Below are 24,967 nucleotides of genomic sequence, written 5' to 3'. Positions count from 1 at the left end.
GGTCACCTTGCCGATCGGCCGTGATAGCGCCCAGGCTGGCGCGAAGACAGCTCGATCGCAGGTCGGGTTTCCGATGCTCAGGGGTTCTCATATAAAAGAGTCGATGCGCCGAGCGACACGCCCGCTCGGCCGAGCTACCGAACGACTAAGGCTGCATGCCCGTCCGAGTACGCGACCGAGCGACTCTCCCGCTCGGCCTAGTAACAGACAAGAGACAGAAGAGGACAAAATGGACAGTTGGCGATATCCTTCTCGAGACATGCATCGCCGACAGGCAGCATGGTCGGTGACTAGACCGAATAGAAGATCGTACGGTGAAAATTTCCTCTATCATGTCAGAGATATGCTCGAACGATTGCGGTATGGAATCAGACGTACTTTTCTGACACACTCATTTTGAGGTATGCTTGAGGGAGTGTGCACGCCTCGACGAGCATGCACTCACCTCCCGTGGATCCTATATAAGAACTCCTAGACTTCGGCGGAGGTATGCGATATTCTTCACTGTAGTTACAGTCTCATTACTCTGTTTCTGCTTATCTCGTCATTGCCTGACCTGAGCATCGGAGGGTCGTCGCCGGGAACCCCTTTCCGGCCCGGCTTTGTTGCAAGTTCATCGAAGGTCTACATCATCTGGGAGGTCATCCAAGGATAACATAGAGCGTCACATCCCCAACATCTGTCGACTCGATTCTTGGACAGGATCAGACAATATTGTAGAGCCTAGTTTAAATGGCGACTTCACAATGCTAACGCAGTGCATTGTGCCTTAATGCAGTTCAGATCCATATATATATATAGCTTGTTAAAAATATTATAAAAATAAACAAATCTGGAAAGGACTAAAAACGCATGTATTTAATATTCTCTGATCAACACACCCCATATCCTATATAACGAATTAACTGTCATCCTTAGTACTGAAACAGTGAATTTCCCCTAGCATCATTTACCAAAGAATTCTGATGCTCTAGTAGACCTTCCACTTGTTCTTCCGTTCATTTCTGAGTTCATTCTTGTGATTCCAAGCTGGTGTTGATATTCATTGCTGATTTCTAGCAGGCACCTTCTTTTCAAAAAATTTCCAGTCTACTAAAAGTGAAATCCTTTATGAAGCAGAACATGCATGGCTAGAGTTGAATATTCTGAAGAAAAAAAAAAGAATAACAGGTCCTTTAATTGCTTTGGATGACTGTTCGAATCCTTTCCATCACTAAAGGAATATCCGACTTTTCCAATGTAGAGAAACAACACCTAAACCATCCAGGTTCAATGCAGTGGCATGTTGAACCAGGGGTTGCATTAACCTTAGCAACATTTAGCAGTCTGTCCCACAGTTGAAGCTCGCCTTTCTCACTATAAGACCCAATAAGTTTGCTCATGTCTGCCCAACAATACAACCCCCCACTGCTACTAGCGCACTTGATACCCAACTCTTTCAGCCCATCCACAAATAAAGCTTGCATGTTCTGTAGCCGTTCTCTGTTTATGGCAAGATATTCAGAAATGAACCTTGCATCTGAAAGCATTGAAACAAGCAACCGTTGCGTAGGAGCAGAAATGGATGAGAACCGTGCTAGCTTAGAAGAAGCAGCCAGCACATTTTCATTGTGAGAATAGATAACTCCAATTCTAAATCCTGGAATGGAAAGGTCTTTTGACAGTCCATAGATTATATGAACCCTGCTCTTGTCAAAGTTTTCTACATCAAGAATCTCGGCCACACTTACAAACTGGTCATTTCCATATGTCGAACCAGCAAATATTTCATCAGAAATGAGATGGATGTTTTTCTCTGTGACAAAGTCTAGAAGACCAATCAGTGTTTCCTGGTCTATTAGATTACCAACTGGATTGTTGGGATTAGAAACAATAACTGCACGGACTTTCACTCCTCGTTTTTTTGATTGGTTGAATGCTCGTTCAAGAGCAGGAATACTTATATTAAAATTATTAGTGCTTCTGCATGGAACAGGAATAAGCTCTATCCCAGTCCGCCACTTAATATCTCTATCCCACCTGCATCAGATTCTATGTAATTTTCTCTATTATATTGACAGAATAATGATTAATCCATAACGAAATAAAATTACCCTGGGTAATAAGGAGATGGAACAAGAAATGCATTTCCAGCATCAGCAAGACAGAAGCTTAATATCTCAACTGCAGGAGTGGCGCCAGCAGTTAAAACCAATTGTGATGGATTGAAGGAAATTGACCCTTGCATGATATGACCCATAAATTCGGAAACAGCCTGTTTAATAAAGAAGATTATAAAGCAGTTGATTTCCAACAAAAAGGAATAGCCCTCATTAAGCCAACCAATAAAGGAACTCATTATCTACAAAACTAAAGTTGATTGTAGTACATCAATAACAGTTATGTTTCAACTATTTCTATTTCTGCTTGGCAATATGGATCATATCCCGCCATCAAACACTATATATCACCAATAATATCCAGATTCTTTTAAACATTTCTAAATTAATAGAGAATTAGAACAAGAACTTACTAATCCCCTTTGAAAGACAAGCAGCATGGTAAACATTGAAGTTTGCACTCATGGTTTTTTAATAACTGAAGCAAGCAATATGGCAAGGAATTAATTATCTTGCATTTTTGTTATTCTATTACAAACTGCTAACTAGAAGAAAGGTTTTCAAAAGTATAGAAATAAAAAAATTGCTGACCCTTTCAAGGTATACAACTGATAATAATTCAACCAAATGAAGTCACTGTCATACAATATAACTCCAAGACTTTTAACCCCTCCATACGCATATTGGACACCTAAGACAGCCACCAACACAAGGAATCAAACACTAATACCCTTAGAGATCCTATGCAAACAATTTTAGAAAAAGTGATTTTCATGTTGGCCATACTCATGTTGGATACTCATATCCAAGTCTAAGTAGCATAGCAATGACTTTCATGATTCTTTCTCCGAATTGTTGTCCAACAATAAATGGAATGAGAAAAGTGAGCAACAAATATTAAAGATCATTTGGCATTCTGGACTCTGGAGATTAAGTAATTTCCTTTTGACATCATCATAATCTAGCCATGTAAGCATCCAATACATGAATCTTCTCTCCTTTCAACTCTACTTAAGGCCATATCATTAGTAATATTAAAATTAATTAAATCAATTTCCTTACTACATCAACTAATTTCTTTTCTACATTAACTTTAATTGATTCAATTTATCTACCTATGAAATACATTTGTCGTCATTAGAACATGTCCATATCATATGATCATATTTTCTTCCATTTTATTACCTAACTAATCCTACTAAAGAACATGTTCTAGTTTATTTTCCAAATAACCACACATATTTATCTTACTATTATCATTATAGAGATATTATATATACACATATATATTTGTGTGACCACGGATTTAGATGTTTAGACAAGTTTTAAATTAGACTATGTTTTTGGTTTTGTTTTGGATTTGTGTGTGACACATGGAGTATCTAATGGTTCAAAATCTGTGGAAGATTGGAGAAGATGGTATGGGACACCCAAACGACCGTAGGACGAAAAGTATTGAAGATAGTTGTGCATGGGAAGCAAAGTACGCAAATGAAGCAAGAAGGATGGCACAATAAAGAAGTCGATGGATTCGGTGTATCCAAGAGATGAGAAACTTGATGAAAGGGAGAAGAAAGGTATAACAAGAAGGGAGCCAACGAGTTTGGTGCATCTAAGCAATGAGAAACTTGACGAAAGAAGGTCTTGAGGTGGAAGGCTGCTAGTGAGCTGAAAGTTGAGTGAAAATGTACTCAGGCGTGGGTAGGGTAGATCTAAACTTAGACAAACTTGACTATTAGATAGGTTGACGTCAAATTACCAGTAGGGTAGACTAAGCAGTTGGCCAAGATGCTTATTGTGAGTTTGTTACTATTTGTTCAGCCAGACTAATTACCTATAGCAACCGATTGGTGCAGTCAACTAAGGAACATTATGTATCGTGTTTCTATAAGTCAAGTGACTGATTGTTTGTGCTGCAGGTGTTATCCGAAGAATCAAGGAAATCGATCATGAGCTGCAGGATTCAATCACGATTAGTCAGACGACTAACGGTTAATTGTCATGAACAATGAACCCTTGATAAAGTAGTTATCATATTAATTGGTCGTGAACTATGGGAATCAGTCATATCAATCAACTGACAGTGAAATATTAGTCAACTGATGGATGCCTTGTCAACAAGACTATGTCAAGATTCTATTACAAGGAAGGCTTTAAGAGGGTTCAAGGCCGCAAAGACAAGCAGATTGATTACTTTACTTTTAAGCCACATTTGTAAAACCCTAGAATTGTGTTACAAAGCTCCAAAGCTATTTTTGAAGAAATTGTAATAGGTTTTCCACCTTTGGCATTTTACTGAAGAGAAGAAAGATTGAGGATTCCAAGAGTTCCGAGAGTGTTTTAATGTCTAATCGAGACATATTAAGGAGTGTTATAAATGCTTTTCCCAAAACACCTTGATCCTATCCGAGAGATGAAGAGATGGCGCGTTGGTGACGATGACCTAATCGTTGACAAAGAGAAGACCTCCAAGCTCCGAGAAGACGATTTCCTTCAGATCCTGTGCACACACAGACGATCCAACAAAATGTTAGGACCAAAGACCAGGGAAAGGATCCCTGACAAAGCCCTTCGCACTCAAGTCAGTACGATCTCCGATGAGTGAACTAAAGATCAGTAGTGGATATGCAAGAGCATAGGTTTCAGATGCAAATGATGCATACCTTACCAACGAAGAAGATCCCCCTTTATATACCACCTCTCACAACCGTCGTGATCATGAGGTGGCATTGTGCCTCTGAGTTTGTTTGGTGATAGAAAAAGTACAATCGAGATGATATACAGTAACAGCCCGAGGAATCTTTTTCTACCCCCAGATATACCTCTTTTGTCGTTTATGGCTTAGACCCTTGATGAAATTATATAGGAAGTAAGTTGTCATAACCTCTGCAAGAAGTGCCCAAGGAATATTCCTCGACAACCCTGGCAGACTGTTAAAATATTGTCTGTCGTTTGTTTGTTGAGTATATCTCGGCTGATTCTTAAACCGACCTCTTTGTTTAGCTAATGTACTCTGCGCTGAATATATCTCGGCTGGTCCTTAAGCCGACCTCTTTTATTGAGTCATTCAATTATGTCAGATTAAACTGCTCAATTACGTTCTGCGCAACCCTAATATACTTGCTGGTGAATGGTAGAGTGTTTCAAAATCCCAGGAAATCTCTTTAATAATAACAATATTGTGTCAGAATTCCGTTCGGGTGATGATAATAAAATAACTATAAGTGTCGTATATGTTGGTGCAGCGAGGTCGGTAAGAGGAGGTAAATTGCCTACAAGGAAAAATATAACCCCTTCTCGTTTTTTTGATTTGATTAATAGCACAATAATAATAAACAGAATATTAAATCTGAGCAATTAAAGAAAAGTAAGAAGACAATCTATTTACTAGTTACAACATGTTAATCCAAGGCGTTGAAGAAAGCTTTACTAGAAAAAACTCTTTTGTTGAAAGCGGAGTAGCCTCTTACAGACGTTAACAGCTCATAAAATGACTAGGAAGTGAATACAAGACTTGTAGTTCAGTTGTACTTTATTTCCTAGGTCTAGGGGTCTTTTTATAATCTTGGAAAACTCTATCCGCAACTTAAAGGCGCCTCCAATGAGGTCAAGCGCCTTCCATCGGATAAGTTTTATCTGTTGTGGATAAAAGTCTATCCGCGACTAACGGCTAGCGAAAGGCGCCTTCAAACACTGAAAGGTGTCTTCGTATTGTTCATTGAAGGTGCTTTCCAGCCATGGAAAGTGTCTTCTATAAAGCAGATCAGCTCCTTTGCTATGATGCTCCGACTAACCGGAGTTGAGCTCACCCGAACCCAACTCCGACCTCCTCGAGCAGCTTTCCTCCTCGGTTTCTCGTCCCTCATATCGCCGCGCACATCCTTCTCGTTTGCCGGTGTACTCTTCCGCAGCATCTCGCCTTTCAGATGCACCAAGCCCGTCGACTCTCTTCCCATGTCATCCTTCTCGCTAGTTGCGTCTTCCGCTTGACTTCTTGTGTTCCTAAGCTCCTACACACTTAGACACAAGGATCAAACACAACAGGACCTAACTGAACTTAGTTGACCACGTCAAAACTATTCCGGGGTACTAACAATCTCCCCCATTTTGATGTGCATCAACCCAAGTTCAAGTTAGAGTTAAAAATGCAATAATATAGTAAAACAATGAATTAAACAAGTTAATTGTAAAAATAAATACAAAGATAAAAATTATGGGAATTAAGCGAGTTAAAAAACAAAAGAATGTCCTTACTTCCCCCTTAACTTATACCTTCTCCCCCTTTGATCACATTAAAAAAAAAAGAAAAATAGCATAAACAGGTAGAAAATTTTGATATAAATTTCTAGGGGTACATAACAAGAAATCTTAGTTTAATGGCAGAAAAAGTGAAAGTTTTCAAGTTTCTATTTACTTTGAAATTTTAATTTCGAATTTCTTTTAACATATAATATTATATTTTATCACAGAAAAATAAGATTTTTTAAATTTTAAGTCTGCAAAATAATTTTAAATTTCAAAGTATGTTTTTCATTAAAAAAAATTACTCAACAGAAAAAAAAACTTTAAAAAAAAATTGTTTGTAGATTAAATCATCGGATAGTATAAAAAATTTTAAACTCGGAATATGAATAGAAAAGAATATTTTTCTAATTAAGACAATTTCTAAAAAGATGAATTTTGATCTAAAAAAGATTTTGGAACTCAATATAGGTTCCTCCTACCTACTGAATTTATTAAAAATTTTGAAGGGACATAATTTCTAGGGATTTTCCTGATCTATCCCTGGTGATTTCTAATGTACCAGTTGATTCTACCATAATTTCTAAATTTTGATTTTTGATAACTATTCGAATTCAAGCATGCATAGTCATTTTCTAATTTTTCTATGTGTACTTTCAATTTATCATTTTCTATTCTTAAATTATCATACATTATTATGGGGCATAAATTAGCTAAGGTTAGTTTTATCTTAGCATTTTCTCTTTCTAGTTTTACTAAATGCTTAGAGAGTACCTTAATAAATTGAAATGACTTTTCAGGAGGTAAGCCACGTACCTTACTTACCTCGTGTTCTAATGCTCCTCCTTCATCGCAGCTTTCTTCTGAAAGTCCTCCTCCTTCATCAATGCTCATCTCTGAACTACTTTCATCTTCTTCTTGGTAATCGGCCAGTGAGGCTAATCTGGCGTAGGCCTCAATCTCAAACTCGGAGGACGAAGATTCATCCCATGTTGCCTTTAAATTCTTGAGCTTCGATCTTATTGTTCTTTTGTCCTTGTCTTTCTCTTTTTTCAGTTTAGGGCAGTCGTCCTTAATGTGTCCTTCTTCTTGGCAATTGTAGCATTGAATCTTCCTTTTGCTTCAAAAGTCCTTTTTCGTCTGCGACTTGAATTTATTAGATTTAATAAATCTATTAAATTTCTTTACCAATAATGTTGCTTCATCTGCGTTGATCGATGCTTTGAAGTTTGAATCCGGTCCGCCCTTCTGGCCTTGCAGTGCTAGGTTCTGGCTTGGTTCCTTACTATGTCCTACACACCGAGACTCATGTAATTCGAAAGTGGAAAAAAAAAATTCTAATGTACTTACCTCGAGATCTTTGGAGATATAGTAGGAATCTACTATAGATGTTCATTCCGGTGTTCTTGGGAATGCATTTAAGACATACCTTTGTGTGTCCCGATTAGTTACCGTTTCTCCAAGGTTCGTTAGTCCAGTGATTAGCTCCTTGATTCTTCCGTGAAGATGACCAACCGATTTGCCTTCTACCATCCGGAGGTTGCTGATTTGGTTCCAAAGCAGGTCCCGTCTCGCGAGCTTTGCTTCGGACGTTCTTTCATGTAACTCCATGAACTTCTCTCAAAGATCCTTTGCTGATTCGTATGCGCTGATTCTGCTGACTTCCTGCAGAGGTACCATGCTCAGCAGATGGAATTCGACTTGTCCGTTAGCTACGAAATCCGCCTGTTCTTTCTTTGTCCATGAATGCTCCTCTTTCTCAGCTCCTTGTTGGTCCGTGAGGGTTACAAAATCATATTTCATAATTAAGAGAATTTCAAAATTCATTTTAAAAAATACCTCCATTCGACAAATTTCCATTGATGGAAGTCTCCCTCGAACTTTGGCGGATACTCGATCCGACCATCGTCTTTGTACTTCAATCGGCGGTTAGTCCTTCTGAAGTGCTTAGACTCTGATACCACTTGTTGGTGCAGCGGGGTCGACAAGAGAGGGTAAATTGCCTATAAGGAAAAAAGATAACCCCTTCTTGTTCTTTTAATTTGATTAGTAGCATAATAATAATAAACAGAATAATAAAACTGAACAATTAAAAAAAAGTAAGAGAACAATCTATTTACTTGGTTACAATATAGGTGGTTGTTAATCCAAGGCGTTAAAGAAAGCTCTATTAGAAAAAACTCGTTTGTTGAAAGCTAAGTAGCCTCTTACAGACGTTGACAACTTACAGAATAACTAGGAAGTGAATACAAGAGTTGTAGTTCAGTTGTACTTTATTTTCTAGGTCCAGGGGTCGTTTTATAGCCCCTAGAAAACTCTATCCGTAGCTTGAAGGCGCCTCCAATGAGGTCCAAGGCGCCTTCCATCGGATAAGTTTTATTCGCTGTGGATAAAACTCTATCCGCGGCTAACGATTATCGGAAGGCGCCTTCGTACTGTTCATCGAAGGCGCCCTCCAGCCATGAAAGGCGCCTTCCTTTGCTGATCTCTTAACGTGGGTGATGCTCCGGCTAACCAGAGTTGAGCTCACCCAAACCCAACTCCGACCTTCTCCTCGAGCAGCCTTCCTCCCCGGCTTCTCGTCCCTCGGAGCGCCACGCACATCCTTCTCGTCTGCCGATATATTCTTCCACAGCATCTCGTCCTTTGGATGCACCGAGCCCGTCGACTCCCTTCCCGTGCCATCCTTCTCGCTAATTGCGTCTTCCGCTCGACTTCTTGTGTTCGTAAGCTCCTGCACACTTAGACACAAGGATCAAACACAACAAGACCTAACTAAACTTAGTTGACCACATCAAAACTACCCCGGGTTACTAACAATATGTCTGACCCATCCTTTGCTTGACCGGATGTACGTGCACTTTGCCTGGCCGGATTAACGATCTGGCCACCCTTAAGACATTATACTCCCTGGTTCGCTCGGCTTAACGATCGACCATCTTCGCCTGGCCGAATTAAAACCCGATCTGGATAACCCAAGGGTTTTAGCACTAAGGAACTAATTCACTAATTCAAGCCAGACGAAGGGATATTACTCTTTTTGGAGTGGACTACCATATCCTCTTGATTTTGACCGCCACGTCCTCTTGACTTTGATTGTCACATCACCTTCTGGGTTCATCCGTCATAACTCGTATCACACATCATTGGTGCAAAACGAGATAACGCTCACACCAAGCGCCCCTCATTGTCGGCCCCACGACGTGGGTGAGATGAACGGAGCTAAATCAGGTACTAGGCACCCCTAAGTAAGATTATTTGTCATAGCCGTGACTTAAACCCTTGCCTATAGATGCAATTCTACCACTTAGGTACTAACTCAGGTACACCCTAGGGATCAAAACACCTAATTGGTGGCAAAAAGTCATACGCTGACTCCGAGTGCCCCACACGACCGATCTCAGTCATTTGCAAAGAGACAAATCATGAATGGCTTTTTTTGTCTTTTGAACAGTGACCATTACATGCCAAAACACCTAATTGGATATTTATGCTTGATGCATCTTACAAATCTTAAGGTGAATAATTTAGAGGATTTTTTCACAACCATAGAATAACTCTAGAGTTGTAGGAAAAGCAAAATAGAGAATAAATTTACAAGAGAGGTATCCTAGCCCTAGCAGTACAAAAGAAGGATCATCCGAAACTTCAATCAGACTCTTCCTTAATGAACAACAACACAGAAGCCTATCAAGTAGTAAAATGAGAATTCTAATTTTGATAGGCAAGAAGTAAAGAAACTAGTGAGGAAGAAAGTTGGGCAAGAAAATAATAAATTATTTTCACTATGACGAAGGTCACACGAAGGGCCAACACCTAAAATTGAAAGTAGAAAAGGAGAAAAAAAAAAGAAGGTCAAAAGCTAATCTTCAAATAAATATTATAAAGCTAATAAATTATTGTGTAAGATTAGAAGTAAATATCTAGACATGAAGAATTCATTAGATTCACTTGAATCCAAATTGTAAAATTCATGCACTAGAAATAATTTAAAGAAATTAAAGGCTGCAAAGTTAAGATTTGGGAAACAAGTAGAAACCCTTAAGGTACAAACAATTTGAATATGCTAATAGGTAGTCAAAGGGAAAGTCGTAGTAAGGAAAGACCTAACTATAATTTAGATTACAAGCTCCGAGGGGACAAATGACAATTAGAAAGGTTTAAAAAAATGTGATACCTAGAAAATACCTAGTAAACACAGTCAACACTAACTTGTTTTAAGTTAAAAAATCAGGTCTTAGCATTTAGAAAACCCTAGGATGGTCAACCATAGTTAAAATGAAATCAAAATATGTTTTTGATTCACTTAGCATTTTAGATTCATGCTCACATAGTCAAATTTCAAAAAATTAATTGGAATTTTCAAGGAAATATATTTTTCTATGAAAACATGGCATATAAAAAACTTGCATTCAAAAATTCATATTTTATGAGTCGGCTAGCATGATAGAAGTCAACTCGAACAAGACAATAGTCGACTAGTAGGCAGAAGCATCTGATCATAGGTTGAATCCTTGTGAAGTTCTTAAAAATTCATTTTTGATGTTGGCAAAGGGGACAAGTAAGTTAAATTGGGACCACAACTTCTAAAAAAGGGTGACTAGAAGAGTGGATGCAATTTTTAAAAAATTATTTTAGCTCAAGGAGAGATAAAAATTAGGACCAGATTCGATATATTTTGTTATTGCATTTAAACATTTATTACTATATATTTATGCTATTTTTCCCCTAACTTAAACAGATTGATAAACATAAAAGTAGAAAAAATTGCCCAAGTGATTCGGTGCGACTATGGATTTTGATGTTTTAACAAAGAATTGTTAAGCCTTGCTTTTGTATTGTGAGAAATAGGGTATGTAAGTGGAGCAAGAAGGATGACACAAAAAAAAGACCCAAGGGCTTAGTGCATCCAAGGATAAGAAGTTTGGTAGAAGATTATTAGAGATGCACTATGCAAGTGGAGCAAAAAAAAAGACGACACGTTAAGGGAGTCAAAGAGCTCGGTGCATCCAACAGACAAGAGACTTGGCTGGAGAAGGTCTCATGGTGGAAGGTAGCAACAAGTTGAGTGAAAATGTACTCGGACGTGGGTAAATCTCAATTTACGCTGGCTTGGCCATTAAATGGGTTGAAGTCAAATTACTAATCGACTGAGGGGAGTTGATGGAAGCAATTGACCAAGAAACTTCAAGTTAGTTTGTTTTCATTTATACAGTCTATTGATTGGCAATGAATAATTGATTGGAAGCCTAATTGAGGGTGCAGTCGACTAAGAAATATTATATATTGTGTTGACTAATTATTTGTGATTAATTGACTAATATAAGTATTATACGAGGAATCGAAGGAATAGATCACAACCAATGGGATTCAGTCAAAGCTAGTCAACTAATGGTTGATTGTCATTCGATTGATGAACTAGATGAAGCAGTTATTGAAAAAATCAATTCCAAGCCTCGGGAAATGGGCCTATTAATCATTGATTATTGTGAATTACTTGTCACTTAATGAATGTCACATCGACAAGACACTGTCAAGATTTCACTAAGTGGAGAAGGCTTTAAAAGAGGTTTCAAAACACACGAAGATAAGAATAAACAAGTTGATTACTTTATTATTTCCATTGTTATTTTGAGACACATTTGTAAAATCCTAGTATTATGTTGTAAGCCTTCAAAGCTATTCTTACTGGTTCTGAAAGAAGATTCTCCACTTGCGGCATTTTACCGAAGAGAAAGGAGTATTCTGAGATTAATCTAGCCAAAGGATCATAAGTCGTCTACTACGAGCCCAGGGGCTGTTGAACCACATTAAATTGTCAAGCAAAAGATAGAGAATTTCGAGGTCAATCCACCTAAAGTATTATAGGTCATGGACTAAGAGGCTAAGACCTGCCAAACCACATTAAATTGCTTGTGCAAGGATATTGTAATAAGTGTTTATTCTAATTATGTTTTTCCACTACTATTTTATAACATTGCTAGGACTGCAAGAAGAGAAAATATTAAATTTAATTGTAGGCATGCTATTCACCCCCTCCCCTCCAACACTGACGTTCACCTAACTATCACTATAATCCAACAATATGACATGACAAAACTATAGTAGTTTATATAATTTTCCATTTTAGCCTAAAGAGCATGATACAACCATAGAAGCCTCTAAAAGCTCCTCTTCGTTTGTCACTTCTATTGGTTTCTAATACTAGATTATTTAAAGTGTATTCATTGGATAATTGGTAAAAATTAATTAATCTTTCTTTATGATTTTGCATCAATAAAATCCTTCATATTTTCATACTTCAAGCATCTAATATTCCATAAATTTGTACATTTTCCTTCCCTAATTTAACAATTCAACAAAACTCATTTTTCTTTAAATTTATCATATGCATTAGACTTTACAATGCAATATCTTCTTTTGATCAGTTTTTTTGCTACTTTATACCTATTCATGTTCTCTTGATTCTTTCACCACTTGATTCTTTATAGGTTTTTGCTCTTCCACACATCACTGACTTTTTCTATATATTCCACTACTTTTAAACTCAAGTATTGATTTTGTCTTATTTGTTTATCTTATTTACTAGCAAAGTCCACATGCCTCCATATTATAAAACCCTTCATTCCAAAATTCTTGCTTCATCTTTGAAAGCACTTGCATTATTATTCGTAAAATTCTACCACCTAGCTCGATTCAACTTTGAAACAAAGTTTCTTCCTTTAATTCTTAAATATGTAAATAAAATAGGCTTATCAAACATGGGTATACCACGCTTTATCAAGGTTCTCATGAAAGTGATTTCTAATTCAATCATTTAATCATGTTTCGCATGGTAGTTAATGTTGTAATCTGAACTTAAATCTTACCATGACTTAAGCAATCCAAACCGTACTAAGATATGAATTGACCTAATCTGATCTTACGCTTGCTTAACATTCCTACTTTTAAGTTTTTTGTTTAAATAATCATGACAAGATAGAATCTATTTATGTTCAATTAGACATTTTGAAAATTGACATATGCTATAAATAATCTTTCCATGTCATATCATTTGAGAAAGATTTTAACGCTTAAAGTTTTTTTTAACTACTATCATTACAATTCACTTAACAGTTATCATTCATCTAATGGAAGTTGCTCCTTGGTATATAAAGTCAGAACACTTTAAGAATTATATCTTAATTTTCAAACATTTACTATATGAAAGTGTTTAACATGTTCGTAATAATATAACATATTAAAAGTTAATCTATATAATAAATTATAATTATCACGTATAGTTCAAAAATATTTTAATTAATCATAGGATCTATTTTAACATATTTCTATTCTAAGGTAGTATCTCAATCTTAGGAATCAACACTTTTAATATTTAATATTTCTTTTTCTATCAACTATGATAAAAGACGATGATAACTCAAAGAAACATAATTGAGGAGAAGGATTACGAGTAGAACACATACCCTTTCGAAATGCAATGGGAATATCAGACTCAGGAGATGGGACCGGAGGAAACAGCGAAGGACTTGGCTCCAAAGATGTGTCCACGGCAGTGTCAGTGTTGGGCGGCGGCAAAGCAGGATGAGGACGACGCTGATAAACCCGCAAAAGAGGAGACGAGGCTGGGGATGATAGAGGCACCTCTAGAGGACAAAAGATAGTCATTGGTGCAGGTGGAGAGGGAGAAATCTCAGACTAGGATGCGGGAAGCTCAAAACATGAAACCGAATCAAAGAACGTGACATCATCAGAGATGAAGTACCGACGAAGAGTAGGGGAATAACACTTGTACCCTTTCTGAGACCGTGGGTACCCAAGAAAAATACACTTATAAGACCGGGGAAAGAGTTTATCAATTCCAGGATCAAGATCATGAGCAAAACATATAGAACCAAAGACTCGAGGTGGTAAAGGATGAAGAGGATGATGAGGGTATAGTAGATGATGAGGTATTTTACTCTAGAGAGTGGAGGAAGGCATGCGATTGATAAGACAACACGCAATAAGCACGGCGTCATCCCAAAACTAATGAGGAACATGAAAATGGAGAAGAAGAGTCCGGGTGGTCTCGAGGAGATGACGATTCTTGCGTTCTGCAACCTCATTCTGTTGAGAGGTATGAGGGTAAGACATCCGATGTAGCATACCATGAGATGCCAAGAAGGAACGAAACTGAGTAGATAGATACTCGCGTGCATTATCACCTTACAAAGTTCAAAGAGAACTACCAAATTGAGTTTTGATTTCATGAAAAAAAGATTGAAAAATAGAAAACAATTCTGAACGTTCCTTCATCAGATATAACTATGTACAATGGGAAAAATTGTCCAAAATATCGTGATCCCAATGTAGAAGAAACACGACTCGGACCCCAAACATCATAATGAACTAAAGCAAAGGGGGTCGTAGCCCAACTCACAGTGCGAGGAGAAAATGAACTACGAACATTCTTTCCTAATTGACACAACTCACAAGACAAAGACTCTAAGTGAGAAAGACTAGGATGTAATTGTCTCTACTTTCAAGACCTGGATGTCCGAACTGAGTATGAATAAGAAGTGGAGATGTCGCTGCCGAACCAACAAGAGAGGATTGTTGAAGCTGATATAGGCCATGAGACTCATATCCGAAGTCAATCATCCTCCCCGTACTCCAGTCCGGTAAGGAAACAGATGTTTTAGTAAAAGAAATGACACAATCAAGAGACCGAGCAAGTTGACTTATTGACAATAAATTAAAGGGAGCTCCAGGAACATAAAGAACATTATGAATAGAAAGAGACGGAGAAGGATGAACAATACCAATAGCCTGGTGAGTTTGGAAACCATTGGCCATGGTGACAATTGGTAAATAACCGAAAGTAGTAAGAGAAGAAAATAGGGATTTATTATCAATGATATGATCGGTGGCTCCAGAATTAAGAACCCAAGGACCTGAAGGGCGAGATATGCCAGCAAAGGAATTACCAGCGTGTGCAACAGTAGCAGTGGAATCAGAAGCCTGACGATCCTCAAACCATTTCAGAAAGTCATTATAAGAAGGTGGTGGGGTCGGATCCGGTGTTAACTGTGAAGTGGAAGATGAAGAAGCAAGAACTCTGAACGATCTGAGCCGAGGAGGTCGTCCATGTAGACTCCAACACTTATCAATCGTGTGTCCCGGTCGGTAGCAATGATCACACCAAGGACGTCCTTTGCCACCCTTGCGAGGTGGAGGTATGTTGTTATGTCGAGAGACCAAAGCTGACGAGTCAACAGGAACGGAAGGAGGCATCATCAAAACTTGAGCTGGGATATGAAGGAAAGTCGCCCAGGTAGCTTCTGTGGGGTTGCCCATCTGATCATAAACATAAGAATAATCTGTGGGCAAACCATATAAAGCAAAATTTGTTCTGATTCTCAAGTTCTTCAACAGGAATGGCCGCAGGTGGTAGCATTGACGTCACAAAGAAGGCTAGAGACTAAAAGTTGACATTTAATCCTTAATCTGATGGGTACTGAGGATGGTCATGAGATCTTCACAAACTTGATAGAGTCACCGAGAGGTGTTTGTAAAGAGTTGTTGAGCCTGTGTCCAAATAGTTTTGTAGGTTTTGTGAGTACGGAAGACATACTTAAGGGATGGATGGATGGTGGCTCGGATAATGCAACACAACTGAGCGTCAACCTTCTTCCATAGAGGACGATCGTCGATTTGAACATCTTCTTCAGTTTGAGTGAGATGTGTCTCAGAACCCTGTCCAACAAGCCAAAGCTCAATGTGAGAGGCTCAAGAGACGTAATTTTTACCATCCAACTGCTCGGAAAAGAGGGGTGTAGTGATGTGATTGGTAAAGATTGAGATATCTAGCTTTGGGACGCCAGATGTAGCCATTGATTAATTTTGGAAAGAACTTGTGAAGAAAGGCTCCGGACTGGAGAAAATAGTGTCGGAGGAGACGAGGGTCATGGTTGCACTCAAATCTCCGGTGAACAAGAGGTGGCTGTTGCGTGGATTCACGTCTTCAAGCCACCTCGCGAGACGCGAACACGCGCGCGAGAGAGAAACTAAGAGGCGTGAAGTTGTCTTCTAGGAGATGGGAGCGGTGGGGAGGACGACGTTGGCCACCTGCGGGACAAGGGACTCACCAGAGAAGACGCGGATGATACGCTCCGTTGGAACAAGGGGAAGAAAATTAGGGTTTTGGCGAACGACACTGTGCGTGCGCAAGAGAGGAACGACGGCGAGGAAATTAGGATTTTGGCTCTGATACCATGTTATAAAGAGAAATCCGTGTCTTGACACCACAGAATTATTGACTTATATAGAGGAGGATATGGTATAATTACAATAATACCCCTAGTTATGTTACAATATTCTAACACTATATAATAAATTATAATTATCACATATAGTTCTAAAATATTTTAATTAATCATAGAATCTACTTAATCTGTGATTTTAACATATTTCTATTCTAAGGTAGTATCTCAATCTTAGGAATCAACACTTTTAATATTTAATATTTCTTTTCTATCAACTATGATAAAAAAACACTTTTATCTCCGATTATCTTATTTTATAATTGTGTTTATATAATGATTATATTGTAGGGCACCTGCTTAATTTCTACTCTTTTTCTGTTATATATCAAATTCAAAAACATGTCTGATCAATTTCTATAGCCTTTTCACTAACCTATTTTTCAATAAGCATATTATATTTAGGGGGCGTTTGGTTTAGGGTAATAGGAGTGAGGAATGGGAATGAGAATCATTAATTGTCATTGTTAATGTTTGGATTATAGGAATAGGAATACAAATAAGGGAATGAATCCTTGAAATTGGGTAATAACTCATTCCCATGTATCTCCCCTTCAATGAGTCATTACCCTATTTTCATCAATCAAAATATTCCCTTATTCCAAAAATACCCTTGACTTAAAACTAAAATTTTCTCCATTAATATCAAATATCAAAATATATTTATTTATTTTTTCTTTCATATCACTTATCTCTCCTTGTTCTCTCTCATCATATTTTCTCTCTCATTATAGTTTCTCTCTCATCATTTTATCACACACTTTCTCTCTCCTTAATCTCTCCTATCACACTCTCTTTCTTCTTTTTTTCTCATTACACTTTCTCTCTCATCATACTTTCTCTCTCCTCAATCTCTTCCATGGCACTCTCTTCCTTCTTTTTTTTCCTCATCATACTTTCTCTCTCATCACACTTTCTCTCTCCTCAATCTCTCCCATCACACTCTCTTTTCTCTTTTTTCTCATCACACTTTCTCTCTCCTCAATCTCTCTTATCACACTTCCTCCTTTTTTCCTCAACACACTTTCTCTCTTATCATACTTTCTCTCTCCTCAATATCTCCCATCATATTCACTGTTCTCTTTTTCTCTCACCATACTTTCTCTCTCCTCAATCTCTCTCATCACACACTCGCTCTCCTCATTTTTTTCTCATTATATTTTCTCTCTCTTCATCCTCTCCCATCATATTTTCTCTCATCACACTTTCTCTCTCTTCATTCTATCTTATCACACTTTCTCTCTCATAATACTTTCTCTCTCATCATTCTCTTTCATCATATTTTTCTCTCACATTTATCTTTCTCTCACATCTAATGTTTTCTTTTATTTTTCTTTAAGGGTAAAAAAGGAAACTTTGATTTATTCCGATAGAAAATATACAACTAACCAAACATTACTTTTAAGAATGATATCCATGCTCATACCCATTCCCATTCCACAATACAATGATTCCTATTCCGATTCCTATTCCTAGGAAAGAACCAAACGCCCCCTTAATGTTCTCATGATCATCACACCTACTACTACTAGGCTTCAGTGTTCCTAAATTCCAATTTTCTAACCTAATCCAATACAATAATCATGGACTAGTTATTGAACCCACATTTGCATGTAAGAATGCAAGAACAATTGCCTATTTTGCATCACATATGAGCAATGATGTCATAGGTTGCTTTGGGAGACCTCCCAAAGCACCCTTTGCATATAAAGGTAGCTTAAGTAATGAAGGTCCCTCGCTTCACATAAGGATTGTGTCTCAAGCTAGCAATCAAGGTAAAAAGTTTCTATTTGCCAAGATTTGCCAAGAATGAGCACAGATGCAAATGATATCCTTTCTACGCTTTAAAAATGTATACAAATAACGTGCAATATGATTATCGTAGTGCATAAGCAATTATTATTAAGTTTCTATTTAAGATTAGCTAAATTCATAAATTCAAAACAAAAAGTATACCAAAAATTAGTTTGCACCTTATCTAAACATTAAATACTATTAAAAACTAAGTTTGAAGCTTTTTTTGGTACAATCATACGCCAAGTAATTGAATCCAACCAATTTTGTTTGATGTGGTTGATAAAGGGTTAAAAAAATAGGCTTATCTTGTTATTCTGATGTCTTTATCATATGTGCACAGGTGCAGAACTTGATGAACAACTACAGGTTTAGTAATGATTCAACATGTGTTCGATAAATGGATTTAAAAAATGCAAGAGCTTTTGCTATATAAAAAGGTTCAACATGCTTGGTAGAAGATCAATAGATCTAGGTAGATGGAGAAGGCCAACATGTGTTGGCATGATACTCAAAAGGTCAAGGTTGACCAAGAGCGTAACAGGTGTGGTTGAGAAAGATTTGGAAGCAAGGATTCTAGGCAAACAGATGAAGACTCAAAAGCAAGGTCTCTTACAAGATGAAATTCTAGAGGTAAGGTCTCTTAGCAGGTAAAGACAAGTGAGACTTGAGAGATTACAAGCTACTAAGGAATGTAGAGATTTAGTTAGGCATTCATTCGACTAAGGAATAAATGTTTTGGGTTTGATATCAGGTTATGTCAAGATCCTCAAGCAAATTTAGTTGAATGAACAATTGAATCGACTTGATAGTCAATTGTAGATGTTCTATTCACAAACAAAAGCGTCCTATTTCGGCCTAAGTTGACTAAAGGAGAATTAAGTGGACTGCAATGATTTAAGTAGTTAATGTAGTTGACTGCCAAAACAGGTTGCTCTTTATGTGAATTAAGTTGAATCGAAAAGTATTAGTCAATTAAATCACTGAGATAAATATGAGCAACTTGAACCTAGTTTAAGTCAACTAGAAATGTTATCCGTTGACAAATAAGTTTGTGATATAAAGTCGACTAATGAGGATTTAAGTCGACTGAATAAATGTTGAGTCAACTTAAGAGTAGATATTTATAAATAAGTAAAGTTGACTAATAGGGTTCAAGTTAATAAATGTGGATTTAAGTTGACTAAATAAATATTGATTCAACTTAAGAATAGTTATTTATAAATAAGGGTTCCAAGAACAGTGCTTCACTAGACTGGAGAAGATTTAAGTCAATTAGATTTAAACAAAACAACTGTATGAAGTTGATCCAAACTTAACTTGAAAACTACAATGACAATTGTACAGCTTAAGATTCCCTTGCTCTTGCTGTTTTATAGTCTTTTAATACTCTTTTCAAACCTAATCTCTTGCAAAGGTGTTATTTTTGTTACAAGTTTTACTTCCGCGCTTGTAAAAACGAAACCTTTTATACTAGGTTTCTCCATCTCTTGAAGTAAAACAATTTTACTGAAATTTTCAAGCAACTCGCCCAGCGAGTAGGCCACGAAGTAGAAGTGGAAGTCTAAACCACATTAAAAATCATACTAGTATTATTTGTTACTTTATTTGAGCTTGAGCCTTGTATTTTATATAAGAGTGTCGAATCGTTTTAATTTTCAAGTTTCTAGCTAAGCACCATTGATCCTACATCTTACTCAAGAAAAAAAAAAGACAAATGAGGTGAAAATTTTGATAATGATCAGTAATAATAATGACTGATCAACTCATAATCAACATATGCTTTCCTCTCTCATGGTTGGAGTAGCTCAATAGCTCTCAAGATTCACAACCAAATCTCACAGCAAGGATATTAAAAATGTAACAATCCAATAAATTATTTTCATTTATTGCCTCTTTTCCAATAAGTAGTATCTTCTCTTTTGTTTTTGTTGACCCTTGATGTTTACATCAAAATTGGACATGAAGTGGATAAGTCATCCACTTAACCTATAGTCTACTCCATGTGATGATGGGATTAAGTTGGTCTATCTCAACTAATCAAAGAGTGAAGCAACATGATATTGCATTTATGCATATAAAACAAAAGAAACACTCACTGACTATGCATAGGCTTATACATGTCAGCCTGAAATAAAGATTCACTACGAGAAAATATAAAGTGACCATTTCTTACTAACTCTAGCAGATTTTACTACACAAGTTTGATACATTATGCAAAATAATAATATTTTGGCCCAAAATAAATATCTTGTCTCCGATAATGCCTATTTGAAATATCAAGAAAAATTAGTGGATTCCAAACAGCAGTATGTACAACTTTTATATCAATCTACACAAAAAATTTTAAGTCAGTGTGTTGGGTAAACAACTGAATAGCTTCCAGACCTTATACCATGAGATCCAAAACATAAACAGCTCTGCTCTTAAGTATCCTAGGCAACAAATTTCGTGTTTTTCCTAATAAATAAAATTATATTTTTTTACTAGTCTACATCAATAAGTTGATTAAGATATATGATTTCCCTAAGGGACTAAACTAGATAATTCGTACCATTTACTTTTCTCAGTGATATCTTGGCACAAAGATATGGTTTTAATAAAGAAAAACGACCAAAATTAAACTTGAAATAGAAATCTCTAGAATATGCCTGTACACGAATTAAGCTGGGATAATGAGATAATACAGACACCATGACATGCAAACTTTCTTATCATGAGCTAAAGGAGCAACAAATTAAATTGTGAATGCAATAAATTATAAAATCCTGTGAAAGAAACCTTACATCAAGGATTAATTAAAGAGCAATGAACCGTTTCAACTCCAACAGTTCAAAATTCTTTCCATATATAGTATGTTTAAACAATAGGCAATTATGATTGTTGAAATACTTTTGTTTTTTAAAATAAAAAATGCTAAAGAAAAATCTGAAATTTTTGATGAGTCACTGTCTCAAATTAATCTTCACATACGAAAAACAAGGGAAGAAGAAGTAACATCATGTTGAAAGTTCTTGCACGAATGAAATTATTCTGAGACATGAGAAGAATTTCAAACAAGTTATATAATTCACCATAGCCAATTAGTATTTGATTTACCATTTAATTCAAGAATCTCAGGAAATCAATACAGGCAACCAGAGGTCATGCAGACTAAAGCACGCCCATTGAGATTTTAAAGCCTTTCAATGAATATAGACAGAAAAAGAAAGGAATATCACTCACCATCTTCAATTCCATCAATCCATCATGCGGCTGATACGTCGCCAATCCCCTGACACTCAATTCTTGCTCCTCCGACAACAATGAGTCCTTCCAATTACTCACCAACCAATCACGGATCAAATCTAGCGACAACTAAGACGCAAAGAAACAAAAGGTAAAAACAATCGTCAGAACAAAAAAAAAAAAAGGAAACGCTCTTTGAAAGATAAGAATAAAAAGAGATATCTCGTACCCGGTTCTCAGCCAGGCCGAGCTGCACGAAGCCATCAGGATTGGATGAGGCATCATACGGATCCTCGGCGCACCTCTTCAATCCGACATAATAGGGATTATCGTCGCCCCTGGCGAGGGCAGCGCCGCGAGAGGAGATGCAGGAGGGTCCGGCAGATCCACGGGTGGAGAGGAGGTTCCTCGAGAACGAGCGATGCATGGAGGTGAGCTCAGAGAGGTTGGAATCTGAGGAGGAAGGAGGAGGCGAGGAGGATGAGGAGGGACGGTGGCGGCGAAGGTAGAACTGAAGGAAATAGAAGAGGGCGCAGGGGATGAGGGAACCAAGAACGAGGCCACCCCTCCCCTGGGCTACCGCCTGGAGAGGGACTATGAGGCGCATGGCAGCGGTCCGAGTTGAAGACGTATATGCGCTTTTATTCTCAGAGAGGAATGGAGTAGCAGTTTATCGGCCGGAGGCGGAGCTGAGGAGGGAGGCCATCGAGCGGAGGAGAAGTGGCTGTCGCAGGGCTTTACGATTTGACGGAGATAATAAGGCGAATATCCGACGCTACTGACGAGGTCTGATAGAAGACAGGAACGGGGATACGATCATACGATTTTGAATTTTATTTTTGCATTTTAATAAAAATTTAAAAATTCTTAAATTATATATCATATTTTATATTTTTTTAAACAAATCATACATTATTTTTTCGACATTTCACGTAAGAAAGTTGGTATTATGCATTTCACACGCCTAATTTTCATTCCAAAAACATATATCATATTTCCATTATAATCCTCATTTCTTTCCACATTAAAATTTTTATTCTACTCATTTACAAAATTTTGATTTTTAATTTATGCTATCGAATTCATATCTAAGGGCAGACTGACATAAATACATTAGTTGTGATAATAAAAAGGTTTGAATTTTTTAAATTTCAAAGACTTAATAACACAAGTTTATTATAAGACTTAAAATAATGATACTTACTAATTAACATCATCAATAGATTTATGAAACTCTTTTGATTTGAAAAAATTAAATTTTTAAATTTTTAAATGATGTAGGTGTTGAGGAATGTTTGATGTGGTGCATATTAAAATATGTTTCGTAAACATACGTAGTGAAAATAAAAACATAATAATTCTTAATTATTATATCATACATATCAGACGCATATAAGGATACAACACGGCTAGACATAATTACATGATTACAATTTTATGGAAAGTAAATTTATACTAGGCATATCTAACGGTTCGTGATCAAACCTTATAGATAATGTTTGCTAGCCTCACAAGGCAAGTCTCCTTCAAAATTAACGAACAAGCAACCGATTGATGAGGAGTGGAATAAGAATCAACCAAGCGATACTCGAAAGCTTCGTCTCTATTCGTATCCACGTCAAGTTGTCGTTCAGACAGCTTCACAAAGCCACGAGTTGTTCATCTCCAATCGGTACTAGCCAAGCGTGAAGACAAAGCAATCCGAGAAAACTCCCATGGCATGATTTGGAGAGTGGAACGACACTGAAATCGTCAACATTGAATTCGTCGACACCAAAATCATTGGCATCGAATTCGTCAGCACCGAATTCATCGGCACTAAATTCGTCGACATTGAATTTGTTGATGCCAAATTAGGTGGCTAGAGATGGCCGACGGTAACTCTTGAGAGGCAAGAGCTTGGGTTGTTGATAGAGAGAGAGAGAGAGAGATGATAATAAGAAGAAGCCCTAATCAAATTAGAGTTTTCTATCAAAATTAAAATTACTACTCTCTTCTTCTCATAGAGAGTATTTATATATTTCTACATGTGTCACGCCCCAGAGGTATACTTGTCTAATAGAACGGATGGTACCCTTAGTAACAATGTACAATATAACATGATATAGCCCACACAGCTGGAAATAAAGACGACAGAAGATAAAAGATAACCAACTATACAATAGAGGGATTTACACAATCTCACACAACATAGAAAACATAAATGGACTGCGTGTCAGCAAGGATTAATACAACGAGTATCGTAACCAAATACAGATACACCGCAAGACTAAAATCCACGAACAAAATCAAATGTAAATACAAAGCAACAAGACAAAATGTGAAAAACATGATCTCAAGTGTGATGTGGGACTAGCAGCCAGGACCTCTGAGTGACACAACACATCCTCTACCTACTAACATAAAAATAAAGGGAAAACAAGGGATAGTAAGTACAAAATACTCAGCGAATATAAGAAAATAGTGCATGATACTATATATAAGGAAATTAAAGGATGTAGTCTCAGGTGAAATACTTACTATAAAGTAAGATAGTCAATATAAACAACCTCTAATGAAAGCATAAGCAACTACATAATCTGGTCCCCTTGGGGTGGTGCGGTGGTTAAGGCATGGGGTGTTGCCACATGAGGTCTTGAAGTCAAAAATCGATGTGTCCGAGCATACCTCCCCCCATGACTTGCCACCTGTACTAATGGTTAGTAGTCACCCATGATTTACCTCCTCCGTGTTGGCCTAAGGACGGGTTAGCGGGGGCGCTGGGATGAGCGAATTACCTTTTGCCACATAAGCAACTACATAATCATCTACTAATATGCTCAACTAGGTAAAACTAATACATCGGGAGTACATGTAGTACATCCAAATCCTGCATAAATAAATACATGACCAACATATAGCAAGCACATAACAAGTCCTTGTTGGTGTGGGAAGCATCCGACGATCGAACTTTAGTTTTGATAATGGCAAAGAAATTCAAAGTTAAGATTATTTGTTATCTAATATGTTCATGGAGCTTGCAGGTAAGTCCTAAGTGATACTTAGGCAAAAGTCCTAGCTGCGGTTAGGCAAGGTGAAAACCCTAGGGGTGGTAACCCTAGGTCGTAGGGGGTGGTAACCCTAGGTGGAGAAAAACCCTAAGGGGGGTAACCTTAGGTCCTAGGGGGTGGTAACCCTAAGTGGAGAAAAACCCTAAGGGGCGGCAACCTTAGGTCCTAAGGGGCGGTAACCCTAGGTCCTAGGGGGTGGTAACCCTAGGCAGAAAGACCAGTCGATCTGGAGGACCGGACTGGCATCAGG

General features: G+C 37.4%; 1 protein-coding gene across 1 annotated transcript; it reads right to left on the bottom strand.

Moving 5' to 3' along the window:
- Nucleotides 1-1,007: 1,007 nt before the first annotated feature.
- On the bottom strand, nt 1,008-22,469 carry LOC121967240 (probable aminotransferase ACS12). The gene is made up of 4 exons (XM_042517339.1): nt 21,897-22,469; nt 21,665-21,796; nt 2,094-2,254; nt 1,008-2,019 (listed from the first exon to the last, which is right to left on the bottom strand). The coding sequence occupies exons 1-4, from the start codon at nt 22,272-22,274 to the stop codon at nt 1,176-1,178; spliced, it is 1,515 nt and encodes a 504-aa protein (XP_042373273.1). The 5' UTR covers nt 22,275-22,469; the 3' UTR covers nt 1,008-1,175.
- Nucleotides 22,470-24,967: the final 2,498 nt, after the last annotated feature.

This window comes from Zingiber officinale, chromosome 1B (genome assembly GCF_018446385.1).
Source record: "Zingiber officinale cultivar Zhangliang chromosome 1B, Zo_v1.1, whole genome shotgun sequence".
In the NCBI taxonomy this organism is placed as follows: Eukaryota; Viridiplantae; Streptophyta; class Magnoliopsida; order Zingiberales; family Zingiberaceae; genus Zingiber; species Zingiber officinale.
This window is presented reverse-complemented; position numbering and strand designations above follow the sequence as displayed.

Excerpts from the sequence above, each read along its gene's own strand:
- LOC121967240 (XM_042517339.1), bottom strand. The coding sequence starts at position 22,274 with ATGCGCCTCATAGTCCCTCTCCAGGCGGTAGCCCAGGGGAGGGGTGGC. Across the intron at positions 21,797-21,896 it reads TCGGCCTGGCTGAGAACCGG|TTGTCGCTAGATTTGATCCG; the intron begins GTACGAGATATC and ends TTTGCGTCTTAG. Across the intron at positions 2,255-21,664 it reads GATTGATGGAATTGAAGATG|GCTGTTTCCGAATTTATGGG; the intron begins GTGAGTGATATT and ends TTTATTAAACAG.